Below are 13,349 nucleotides of genomic sequence, written 5' to 3'. Positions count from 1 at the left end.
ATCATTATATGTGGGATAAAGCTAGTAAAAACTACGCTCACCCAAGAAAGCCATATATTTTTGGAAAGTACACATTCCCCCGAATCTAAAATGGGTACCCATGTCTTTCTACTCCAAAGTACCAAGCCACACAGCTTTTCTAAACTTAGCAATTTTGATGACATTTCCAAAAATCCCCTCAAAGCTTCCACTTTGCAGCATCTTATCTCCCACATAGTGTTAGGTACCAAGATAAAACACCCTCAATTTGAACGCCAGGGGTCCACTGAACAGTTTGATGCCCAATATGTATAGGTTTACCTAAGTATGTGGCATGTAGGGGCCCCAATGGGAACATACCCCCATATGATGTATCATTTCAGCTCCTGCAAAATCAACACATTTACATCCTTTATGTGGGATAATGCTACAAAAAAAGTACACACCCCAGAAAGCCATATATTTTTGGAAAGTACACATCCCCCCGAATCTATAATGGGTAAACATTTCTTTTTGCTCCAAAGTACCAAACTGTAAAGCTTTCCTAAATTTGCAGATTTATATGACATTTAGAAAATCACATAAAAATGTTGCAATTTGCCGCATTTATCTCACACAATTTCTTGCATACAAAGGCAAGTCACCCCAAATAGGAACACCTAAGGGCTACTGAACAGTTTGATGCCCAATATGCATAGATATACCAAAGTCTGCGGTATGTACTGACCCCAAAATGAAAATAGCGCATATGGATTTCTCGCCTGCCAACTCAGCTTTTGCACAGAGAGCCCCCTGTCAGCATATTATGTGCCGTAACCCCCCTAACTATACAGAACCCCCCGGAAAACCATATTTTTTTGGAAAGTACACATTCTGTCAAATCCAACAAGGGTAAAGAGTCCTTTCTACACCAAAGTACCAATCTGCAAAGCTTTCCTAAAGTTATTGGTTTTTATGACATTTCAGAAAATCGCCTAAAAATGTTGCAATTTGCCGCATTTATCTCACACAATTTCTTGCGTACAAAGGCAAATCACCCCAAATAGGAACACCTAAGGGCTACTGAACAGTTTGATGCCCAATATGCATAGATATACCAAAGTCTGCGGTATGTGCTGACCCCAAAATTAAAATAATGCATATGGATTTCTCATGTGCCAACTCAGCTTTTGCACACAGAGCCCCCTGACAGTGTATTATGTGCAGTAACCCCCCCAACTATACAGAGACCCCCAGAAAACCATATATTTGTGGAAAGTACACATAGGCAAAGTTATTTTTGTCCACCAAAGTTACACTTGGCAAAGCTACGCTAAAAACAGATTAGGAACACTTAATGTGCAAATCAGTGAAACAACAAAATAAGTCACATGACAGTGTAATTAGTGGTCAGAATATCTGATCCAATAGTCACGCTGTCAAAATAAACAGTTTTTAGGTAAAAGAAACTAAAAACAAAGTGGTAAAATAAAAAAAAACAAAAAAACAAAACAAAAAACCCCAAAGTGTTTGTGTATACATGTGTAAAAGTTGTGTGATAGTGTGTAAGTGTATATATGAGTGTAAATAAGTGTATAAAAGATAAAAGTGTAAAAAATGAAAAAAAAAAACTGCTAAAATGTGTGCTGTAAGTGTGTGTAAATGTATGTAAGTGTGTGTGTAAATGCAAAAATAAAAACAACTCCTTACCTGTCCTGAAGACCCGATCGCCTCCTCCTCAGTGGGCCGGCGCTAGGGAGGGAAGAAGGAAGCAGCAGACGCAATGCGATCATGTCTGCTGCTTCCTGGAGGGTCCTGCGACACGATCGCTCGCAGGACCCTCATGACAGCCCCCCTGGCACGTTTCCCAGGGGGGCTGTCATCGATAGAAGCACATGCTGCCGCTGCAGAGAGCAGCCCTTAAATGCCAACGACGCATGGGACATGTCGTTGGCATTTAAGCCCTTTTACTGTCACGACGTATCCCATACGTCGTTGGCAGTAAAAGAGTTAATAAATGTGGCTTTTCATGTATTGGAAAGTGTCAGACACAAATGTTCAAACTCCATTTTGTATTATTTCCAGGGGGCGCAGTTATGATTCTTATGCCCAATCTGTGTGCCGCCTACTGACACAGGCCCGGTGGGAACCATGGAACTGCGCCGGGGTTGGAATTGGGGGTGACCCCAGGGTTCCCCAGAATCACAGTAATTATGATTTCCTGAAATGTATCATTTCCTTATGGGACCAAACTGTAAATTATATCCTTATAAACGGTGCTTAGTGATGTCATCAGTTATAATCGGAGCTTAGTGATGTCATCAGTTATAATCGGAGCTTAGTGATGTCATTTTCTGTCACATGAAACTTGAATATTATAATAAAATAAAGTTCCCCCTGTTGTAAAATATGAGGATATTTTAAGTCACCTCGGAGTTCAATGTTCTGTATAAAAGCCCTCGCCCTACAGCCCCATCCCTTTATATGGCCATGGGACTCCTCGGTGACTTATAATATCCTTATATTTTACAACAGGGGGTACTTTATTTACTATATAATTCCCATTTCTCTGTAGGATGTTTCAACCATTCAGACCACACTCCCCACACTCGCCTGGGTCTATAGCTGGTACCATTCCCTGGATCCCTAGTAACGTCTCCGTAGCAGTGACCCATAGCAACTGGAGCTGCTCACACAAATAGGGCTATTACTGCTCCACCTGTTTATTCAGCCGTTACTGTATCAGTGTCGGGGGGAGGCTCCGTCTCATGATGAAGGACAAAACTATATGGTATGGGCATCCCAGCAGAAATACATGCAGACCTGCCCAGCCTTAGCTACAATAATATAATCCTCTTTTATCTATCAATGTGACATGGTCAGAGTTAAAGTTTCCATAGATTTTTCCTAAAGTCAAGTTGGTATATTCCAAGGATGAGCCAAGTCATTGGCACAATATTGTTTTCCACATATTATTTCCCCTTTAAGTTGGCACTCAGCCCTAGATATTCCCACGGCATCAAAAACATTTTTCATTTAGGAAATTTCCCATGGAAAAGGGGTAATTGCCCTTAAGCACATAGAGAATGCACCGAACTCTAAGAAGCACTAAAATAAACATAAAACGAGGAATAAACAAGTGAAATATTGCATTACATTTATTGAGGAATATATTTTACATACAAATAACCCCATAGTGTGTGGGTTGGTACCTACAGATATGATTGGCAGCTCCAATGGCCAATAGGCAATGTTGGAATGGGAGAATATGGAGGAGAAATCAGTGACTGTATCTCTTCCCCTGTATGAATGTTCTGGGGGAGGAGATGAAACCTTCTATTGGGGAAACCCCATTCTGTGCAAGTGAATGGTTTCTCCCTTGTGGGGATGACGGTGTTGCTGGTTGGACTTTGCAGTATATGGTTTCCCGAATTCCCTACACATGAAAGTTACTCTCGCACATGAGTTCTCTGGTGTACAGTAAGGTTTCCCTTTGAAACAAAACTTTTCCCACAATCTGCGCAAGCAAAGGGTTTCTCCCCAGTGTGAACCGTGTAATGGCCGCTAAGCTTGGTCTTTGTGGTGAAACATTTCCCACATTCTGTGCAAAAAAATGGTTTCTCCCCTGTGTGAACCTTGTAATGGTTGATAAGATGGCTTTTTGTGATGAAACATTTCCCACATTCTGTGCAAGAAAATGGTTTCTCCCCCATGTGAATTCTCTGGTGCCTCTGAAAGTAGGTCTTGTCGGAGAAGCTTTTCCCACATTCCATGCACACAAATGGTTTTACCTCTGTATGAATCCTTTGGTGGCTGAGAAGGCTACTCCTTTTATTGAATTGTTTATCACATTCTGTACATGCATAGGGTTTCTCCCCTGTATGAATTAATAGGTGTGCTGTAAGCTGATGCTTTTGCCTGAAACGTTTCCCACATTCCATGCACATGAATGGTTTCTCCCCTGTGTGAATTAATTGGTGTTGTGTAAGGAATTGCTTTTGCGTGAAACTTTTCCCACATTCCATGCACATGAATGGTTTCTCCCCTGTGTGAATTAATTGGTGTGCTGTAAGCCGTTGCTTTTGCCTGAAACTTTTCCCACATTCCGTGCACATGAATGGTTTCTCTCCTGTGTGAATTAATTGGTGTGCTGTAAGCCGTTGCTTTTGCCTGAAACTTTTCCCACATTCCGTGCACATGAATGGTTTCTCCCCTGTGTGAATTAATTGGTGTTCTGTAAGGAACTGCTTTTGCCTGAAACTTTTCCCACATTCCGTGCACATGAATGGTTTCTCCCCGGTGTGAACTCTGAAATGAATAGTAAGTTTGTTTTTTTCTGAGAATCTTTTCCCAAATTCTGGGCATTCATGTTGTGCCACTGAGGGAAGTTCCATCTGGGAGTTGGGAATGCTCATTGCACTAAAGCTTTTTCTCAGTCGGATACAGATTCTTCTCTCCAATGTGTGTATTTCCTGGTGTTGGAGAAGTTGCACGGTCTAATGGCCTCTTGTCTTTATCCAAAGAATCAGAGAATTGTCAGCTTCTGGGGCTTCTGTGCCTCTTCTGTTTTTAAGTAAATAAGTAAAAGAGTAAGAAAAAAGAGAATTTTAGTCAATAATTATGTTTTTGCATTTTAGCCACTCAAGTTTTTGTTACCCCAATGTTTCTATATATCTGTAACCTTGTTATGGGCTAAGGGGGCCCAGCCTGAAGGCCATTTAGGGGGGGATTTGGGGTGAGTGTTTATTTGTGCCCTGGGTACCCCTGGAACTATAGCGGGGTGACTGTTACCCCAATGTTTCTATATATCTGTAACCTTGTTATGGGCTAAGGGGGCCCAGCCTGAAGGCCAGTTAGGGGGGGGGGTGAGTGCTTATTTGTGCCCTGGGTACCCCTGGAACTATAGCGGGGTGACTGTTACCCCAATGTCTCTATATCTGTAACCTTGTTATGGGCTAAGGGGGCCCAGCCTGAAGGCCAGTTAGGGGGGGATTTGGGGTGAGTGCTTATTTGTGCCCTGGGTACCCCTGGAACTATAGCAGGGTGACTGTTACCCCAATGTTTCTATATATCTGTAACCTTGTTATGGGCTAAGGGGGCCCAGCCTGAAGGCCAGTTAGGGGGGGATTTGGGGTGAGTGCTTATTTGTGCCCTGGGTACCCCTGGAACTATAGCGGGGTGACTGTTACCCCAATGTTTCTATATATCTGTAACTTTGTTATGGGCTAAGGGGGCCCAGCCTGAAGGCCAGTTAGGGGGTGATTTGGGGTGAATATTACAAATAATAATATACAATAAAATAATCATGGAAAATGTCAAAACACCACTTACAGAAACCACATAAATATCACAAAGACAAACCCACAATGACAAACGGAGAGCAGATCCCAGGGGCCCCAAGCCCCCCAGTAAGTGCAATACAGCATTAAACAAAGGGAGCCCGCGCCCCAATAAATCCCCCCAACATGAATAAATGAGCCATAAGCACAGTATGACATAAGGGCACAAAAGCAATAAGTGAGCAGTATGAGAGGCAAACAAATAGGCAAATCAGTAGCCACAAGCTGAGCCCAGTGGCACAGAATTCAGGGATCAGTGCCAAGGAAACACTGATATAGTTACCTGTCCTTGGGCAGAGTCTCCTCATTAGCCTGCAGAGCCCCTGTACCCTGTACCCACACGTCTCTTCCCCAAACTAACTCAGCTCTCATTCCCGCAGCTTTTTAGCCCATTTTGGATCCCACCCCCTATGGGCGGGGCCTTTGTTTGGGGGAAAAGGTTCCTCCCACAATATGGAAAGGAAGGCTGATGGGTTCCTGTACTCTAACGCCCTTCATTAGCATAGTCACATGTTTATCAAAGGCAGGTAATTAGCATGGGATAACGAGAGGGTGGAGCCTTCATTTGCCCCCTGGGGGGAAACTATGTAACACAATAAAGGTGCAGCCTCACTCCCTCAGGCACCTGTTTAACATGAATGTCCCACTGTCTGTGTGTGAGTTGGGCCTTTTCTCATTATTATTATAGTGAGGGAACCAAACTGCCCCTCCCATTAACCCCTGGGGGCAATGCACCAGACATGGTTCAGCCCAATAATTGAGAGTTTACACCATCGGCGCCACAACTGGTAAAACCAATTCAGAGGATTTATATTTTCCAGTCACATCTTGTGTTACAGTTTCTGTAGAACCAAATGTAAAATAACCTCCAACTTGAGCTTTAATCAGGGACACAGTTACAGTACAGACACTTGAGGGTCCCTGCCAAGGGTGGCATCTTTAGGGAAGTCTCTCTACTGACCCATAGTGCTGTGTGTTAGTGACCCATAGTGCTGTGTGTTAGTGACCCATAGTGCTGTGTGTCAGTGACCCATAGTGCTGTGTGTCAGTGACCCATAGTGCCGTGTGTCAGTGACCCATAGTGTCGCGTGTCAGTAACCCATAGTGCTGTGTGTCAGTGACCCATAGTGCTGTGTGTCAGTGACCCATAGTGCTGTGTGTCAGTGACCCATAGTGCCGTGTGTCAGTGACCCATAGTGTCGCGTGTCAGTAACCCATAATGCTGTGTGTTAGTGACCCATAGTGCTGTGTGTCAGTGACCCATAGTGCTGTGTGTCAGTGACCCATAGTGCTGTGTGTTAGTGACCCATAGTGCTGTGTGTCAGTGACCCATAGTGCTGTGTGTCAGTGACCCATAGTGCCGTGTGTCAGTGACCCATAGTGCTGTGTGTCAGTGACCCATAGTGCTGTGTGTCAGTGACCCATAGTGCTGTGTGTTAGTGACCCATAGTGCTGTGTGTTAGTGACCCATAGTGCCGCGTGTCAGAGACCCATAGTGCCGTGTGTTAGTGACCCATAGTGCTGTGTGTTAGTGACCCATAGTGCTGTGTGTTAGTGACCCATAGTGCTGTGTGTTAGTGACCCATAGTGCCGCGTGTCAGTAACCCATAGTGCTGTGTGTTAGTGACCCATAGTGCTGTGTGTTAGTGACCCATAGTGCCGCGTGTCAGTAACCCATAGTGCTGTGTGTTAGTGACCCATAGTGCTGTGTGTTAGTGACCCATAGTGCTGTGTGTCAGTGACCCATAGTGCTGTGTGTCAGTGACCCATAGTGCTGTGTGTTAGTGACCCATAGTGCCGCGTGTCAGTGACCCATAGTGCTGTGTGTTAGTGACCCATAGTGCCGCGTGTCAGTGACCCATAGTGCTGTGTGTTAGTGACCCATAGTGCTGTGTGTTAGTGACCCATAGTGCTGTGTGTCAGTGACCCATAGTGCTGTGTGTTAGTGGCCCATAGTGCTGTGTGTTAGTGACCCATAGTGCTGTGTGTTAGTGACCCATAGTGCCGCGTGTCAGTGACCCATAGTGCTGTGTGTTAGTGACCCATAGTGCTGTGTGTTAGTGACCCATAGTGCTGTGTGTCAGTGACCCATAGTGCTGTGTGTTAGTGACCCATAGTGCTGTGTGTTAGTGACCCATAGTGCTGTGTGTTAGTGGCCCATAGTGCTGTGTGTTAGTGGCCCATAGTGCTGTGTGTTAGTGACCCATAGTGCTGTGTGTTAGTGACCCATAGTGCTGTGTGTCAGTGACCCATAGTGCTGTGTGTTAGTGGCCCATAGTGCTGTGTGTTAGTGGCCCATAGTGCTGTGTGTTAGTGACCCATAGTGCTGTGTGTCAGTGACCCATAGTGCTGCGTGTCAGTGACCCATAGTGCTGTGTGTTAGTGACCCATAGTGCTGTGTGTCAGTGACCCATAGTGCTGTGTGTTAGTGACCCATAGTGCCGCGTGTCAGTGACCCATAGTGCTGCGTGTTAGTGACCCATAGTGCTGTGTGTCAGTGACCCATAGTGCTGTGTGTTAGTGACCCATAGTGCCGCGTGTCAGTGACCCATAGTGCTGCGTGTTAGTGACCCATAGTGCTGTGTGTCAGTGACCCATAGTGCCGCGTGTCAGTGACCCATAGTGCTGTGTGTTAGTGACCCATAGTGCTGTGTGTCAGTGACCCATAGTGCCGCGTGTCAGTGACCCATAGTGCCGCGTGTCAGTGACCCATAGTGCTGTGTGTTAGTGACCCATAGTGCTGTGTGTCAGTGACCCATAGTGCTGTGTGTTAGTGACCCATAGTGCTGTGTGTCAGTGACCCATAGTGCTGTGTGTTAGTGACCCATAGTGCTGTGTGTCAGTGACCCATAGTGCCGCGTGTCAGTGACCCATAGTGCTGTGTGTCAGTGACCCATAGTGCTGTGTGTTAGTGACCCATAGTGCTGTGTGTCAGTGACCCATAGTGCCGCGTGTCAGTGACCCATAGTGCTGTGTGTTAGTGACCCATAGTGCCGCGTGTCAGTGACCCATAGTGCTGTGTGTTAGTGACCCATAGTGCTGTGTGTCAGTGACCCATAGTGCCGCGTGTCAGTGACCCATAGTGCTGTGTGTCAGTGACCCATAGTGTCGCGTGTTAGTGACCCATAGTGCTGTGTGTCAGTGACCCATAGTGCCGCGTGTCAGTGACCCATAGTGCTGTGTGTTAGTGACCCATAGTGCTGTGTGTCAGTGACCCATAGTGCCGCGTGTCAGTGACCCATAGTGCCGCGTGTCAGTGACCCATAGTGCTGTGTGTCAGTGACCCATAGTGTCGCGTGTCAGTGACCCATAGTGTCGCGTGTTAGTGACCCATAGTGCCGCGTGTCAGTGACCCATAGTGCCGCGTGTCAGTGACCCATAGTGCTGTGTGTTAGTGACCCATAGTGCCGCGTGTCAGTGACCCATAGTGCTGTGTGTTAGTGACCCATAGTGCTGTGTGTCAGTGACCCATAGTGCCGCGTGTCAGTGACCCATAGTGCTGTGTGTCAGTGACCCATAGTGCTGTGTGTTAGTGACCCATAGTGCTGTGTGTTAGTGACCCATAGTGCTGCGTGTTAGTGACCCATAGTGCTGTGTGTTAGTGACCCATAGTGCCGCGTGTCAGTGACCCATAGTGCCGCGTGTTAGTGACCCATAGTGCTGTGTGTCAGTGACCCATAGTGCCGCGTGTTAGTGACCCATAGTGCCGCGTGTCAGAGACCCATAGTGCTGTGTGTTAGTGACCCATAGTGCCGCGTGTCAGTGACCCATAGTGCTGTGTGTCAGTGACCAATAGTGCTGTGTGTTAGTGACCCATAGTGCTGTGTGTCAGTGACCCATAGTGCTGTGTGTCAGTGACCAATAGTGCTGTGTGTCAGTGACCCATAGTGCTGCGTGTTAGTGACCCATAGTGCCGCGTGTCAGTGACCAATAGTGCCGCGTGTCAGTGACCCATAGTGCTGCGTGTTAGTGACCCATAGTGCTGTGTGTTAGTGACCCATAGTGCTGTGTGTTAGTGACCCATAGTGCTGTGTGTCAGTGACCCATAGTGCTGTGTGTTAGTGGCCCATAGTGCTGTGTGTTAGTGACCCATAGTGCTGTGTGTCAGTGACCCATAGTGCTGCGTGTCAGTGACCCATAGTGCTGTGTGTTAGTGACCCATAGTGCTGTGTGTCAGTGACCCATAGTGCTGTGTGTCAGTGACCCATAGTGCCGCGTGTCAGTGACCCATAGTGCCGCGTGTCAGTGACCCATAGTGCTGTGTGTTAGTGACCCATAGTGCTGTGTGTTAGTGACCCATAGTGCTGTGTGTCAGTGACCCATAGTGCTGTGTGTTAGTGGCCCATAGTGCTGTGTGTTAGTGACCCATAGTGCTGTGTGTTAGTGACCCATAGTGCTGCGTGTCAGTGACCCATAGTGCTGTGTGTTAGTGACCCATAGTGCTGTGTGTCAGTGACCCATAGTGCTGCGTGTCAGTGACCCATAGTGCTGTGTGTTAGTGACCCATAGTGCTGTGTGTCAGTGACCCATAGTGCTGTGTGTTAGTGACCCATAGTGCCGCGTGTCAGTGACCCATAGTGCTGCGTGTTAGTGACCCATAGTGCTGTGTGTCAGTGACCCATAGTGCTGTGTGTTAGTGACCCATAGTGCCGCGTGTCAGTGACCCATAGTGCTGCGTGTTAGTGACCCATAGTGCTGTGTGTCAGTGACCCATAGTGCCGCGTGTCAGTGACCCATAGTGCTGTGTGTTAGTGACCCATAGTGCTGTGTGTCAGTGACCCATAGTGCCGCGTGTCAGTGACCCATAGTGCTGTGTGTTAGTGACCCATAGTGCCGCGTGTCAGTGACCCATAGTGCTGTGTGTTAGTGACCCATAGTGCTGTGTGTCAGTGACCCATAGTGCCGCGTGTCAGTGACCCATAGTGCTGTGTGTCAGTGACCCATAGTGCTGTGTGTTAGTGACCCATAGTGCTGTGTGTTAGTGACCCATAGTGCCGCGTGTCAGTGACCCATAGTGCTGTGTGTTAGTGACCCATAGTGCTGTGTGTCAGTGACCCATAGTGCCGCGTGTCAGTGACCCATAGTGCTGTGTGTTAGTGACCCATAGTGCTGTGTGTCAGTGACCCATAGTGCCGCGTGTTAGTGACCCATAGTGCCGCGTGTCAGAGACCCATAGTGCTGTGTGTTAGTGACCCATAGTGCTGTGTGTCAGTGACCCATAGTGCCGCGTGTTAGTGACCCATAGTGCCGCGTGTCAGAGACCCATAGTGCTGTGTGTCAGTGACCCATAGTGCTGCGTGTCAGTGACCCATAGTGCTGTGTGTTAGTGACCCATAGTGCTGTGTGTCAGTGACCCATAGTGCTGCGTGTCAGTGACCCATAGTGCTGTGTGTTAGTGACCCATAGTGCCGCGTGTCAGTGACCCATAGTGCTGTGTGTTAGTGACCCATAGTGCTGTGTGTCAGTGACCCATAGTGCTGCGTGTCAGTGACCCATAGTGCTGTGTGTTAGTGACCCATAGTGCTGTGTGTCAGTGACCCATAGTGCTGCGTGTCAGTGACCCATAGTGCTGTGTGTCAGTGACCCATAGTGCTGTGTGTTAGTGACCCATAGTGCTGTGTGTCAGTGACCCATAGTGCTGTGTGTTAGTGACCCATAGTGCTGTGTGTCAGTGACCCATAGTGCTGCGTGTCAGTGACCCATAGTGCTGTGTGTTAGTGACCCATAGTGCTGTGTGTCAGTGACCCATAGTGCTGCGTGTCAGTGACCCATAGTGCTGTGTGTTAGTGACCCATAGTGCTGTGTGTCAGTGACCCATAGTGCTGCGTGTCAGTGACCCATAGTGCTGTGTGTTAGTGACCCATAGTGCTGTGTGTCAGTGACCCATAGTGCTGTGTGTTAGTGACCCATAGTGCTGTGTGTTAGTGACCCATAGTGCCGCGTGTCAGTGACCCATAATGCTGTGTGTTAGTGACCCATAGTGCTGTGTGTTAGTGACCCATAGTGCCGCTTGTCAGTGACCCATAATGCTGTGTGTTAGTGACCCATAATGCTGTGTGTTAGTGACCCATAATGCTGTGTATCCGTGACCCATAGTGCTGTGTGTTAGTGACCCATAGTGCCGCGTGTCAGTGACCCATAGTGCTGTGTGTTAGTGACCCATAGTGCTGTGTGTCAGTGACCCATAGTGCTGCGTGTCAGTGACCCATAGTGCTGTGTGTTAGTGACCCATAGTGCTGTGTGTCAGTGACCCATAGTGCTGCGTGTCAGTGACCCATAGTGCTGTGTGTTAGTGACCCATAGTGCTGTGTGTTAGTGACCCATAGTGCTGTGTGTCAGTGACCCATAGTGCTGTGTGTTAGTGACCCATAGTGCTGTGTGTCAGTGACCCATAGTGCTGCGTGTCAGTGACCCATAGTGCTGTGTGTTAGTGACCCATAGTGCTGTGTGTCAGTGACCCATAGTGCTGCGTGTCAGTGACCCATAGTGCTGTGTGTTAGTGACCCATAGTGCTGTGTGTCAGTGACCCATAGTGCTGTGTGTTAGTGACCCATAGTGCTGTGTGTTAGTGACCCATAGTGCCGCGTGTCAGTGACCCATAATGCTGTGTGTTAGTGACCCATAGTGCTGTGTGTTAGTGACCCATAGTGCCGCTTGTCAGTGACCCATAATGCTGTGTGTTAGTGACCCATAATGCTGTGTGTTAGTGACCCATAATGCTGTGTATCCGTGACCCATAGTGCTGTGTGTTAGTGACCCATAGTGCCGCGTGTCAGTGACCCATAATGCTGTGTGTTAGTGACCCATAGTGCTGTGTGTTAGTGACCCATAGTGCCGCGTGTCAGTGACCCATAATGCTGTGTGTTAGTGACCCATAGTGCTGTGTGTTAGTGACCCATAGTGCTGTGTGTCAGTGACCCATAGTGCTGTGTGTTAGTGACCCTTAGAGAGTGAGGGAAGAAGCCAAATTGTCACAATCTCCCTGAGGAGACAATGACAACAACAACAACAAACATTTGTAAATCGCTTTTCTCCCGTGGAACCCAAAGCGCATAAGCTTGTCTCATATCGGTACATATCTATGTGTGCAGAGGAAAAGTTATGTGGGTATAAATGCCAGGCTAACACGTTTGGCGCCAAAATTGAATTTAAAAGGGCTTTCTGTTTTGGATTGCCCAAGCTGGTTCTGTGTTTTCTGATCCAAGCTAAGGCCTTTTGTCGTTTTCCTTGCTGGTTTTGACTTCTGCCTATATTTTGACCCTTTGAATCTCTGCTGCCTGCCACAGACTTTTGCCTGACTTGACTCCGCCTCTGCCTGATCCTTTCTTGTATGGCGTTCTCCGGAATACTTTGGCTGTGTGTTGGTGAACACCGGAATTGTCAGGGCTCTTCTGCTACACCTAAAAGGTATTCCTGGCAGTTTACGGGCTTCTCTATCGTACAGCCCATAACAATCTTTCCCTTCACATCATCTCCCATCCATCTTTCAGTCTCTCATATAAACCAGCCTGAGTTGTTAGGGTGTACGGAGCCCTAGCAACCAGACAGCTACCGACATTCAACTATATGGTATGGGCATCCCAGCAGAAATACATGCAGACCTGCCCAGCCTTAGCTACAATAATATAATCCTCTTTTATCTAAGAGAATGTGACATGGTCAGAGCCAAGTTGGTATATTCCAAGGATGAGCCCACTTGGCAGGAAGTAACAACTCAGTCACAGACACCAGGAAGTACAACTAATCTACTAATGGGTAACTATAACTAATTAGCCATACTGCGCAACACTAGCCTTTGACTGCTGATATTAGAGAATATAAACTACTGGCCAACTACTACAGCATCCTAGGGCTCAGGCCCTGAGTATTAAAGGGGAAATAAACTCTAAAAAAGTTTCAGCATCTCAATAGCAGCAACGATCCTGGTCTTAACAGATGGTGCTGGTTTCCCTTTGGGCTAAACATTAACCCTATCTGTAACAATGGTCCCTTTATTGGAGCTCCCTATAGATTCTCTCAGGTCCCTGTCTGGGCGAGGAGGGAATCTGAGGA

The 13,349-nt window shown here is 47.3% G+C and overlaps 1 protein-coding gene across 1 annotated transcript; it reads right to left on the bottom strand.

The window, feature by feature from the left end:
• Positions 1-3,098: 3,098 nt before the first annotated feature.
• LOC108644829 (gastrula zinc finger protein XlCGF8.2DB-like) lies at positions 3,099-6,088 on the bottom strand. The gene is made up of 2 exons (XM_018089699.2): positions 5,581-6,088; positions 3,099-4,521 (listed from the first exon to the last, which is right to left on the bottom strand). The coding sequence occupies exon 2, from the start codon at positions 4,371-4,373 to the stop codon at positions 3,408-3,410; it is 966 nt and encodes a 321-aa protein (XP_017945188.1). The 5' UTR covers positions 4,374-4,521; positions 5,581-6,088; the 3' UTR covers positions 3,099-3,407.
• Positions 6,089-13,349: the final 7,261 nt, after the last annotated feature.

This window comes from Xenopus tropicalis, chromosome 6 (genome assembly GCF_000004195.4).
Source record: "Xenopus tropicalis strain Nigerian chromosome 6, UCB_Xtro_10.0, whole genome shotgun sequence".
Classification (NCBI taxonomy): Eukaryota; Metazoa; Chordata; class Amphibia; order Anura; family Pipidae; genus Xenopus; species Xenopus tropicalis.
Note: the sequence above shows the minus strand (reverse complement) of the source record. Positions and strands in the feature narration are given on the sequence as shown.

Bases quoted from the DNA above. Each gene is read 5' to 3' on its own strand.
- LOC108644829 (XM_018089699.2), bottom strand. From the start codon at position 4,373: ATGAGCATTCCCAACTCCCAGATGGAACTTCCCTCAGTGGCACAACAT.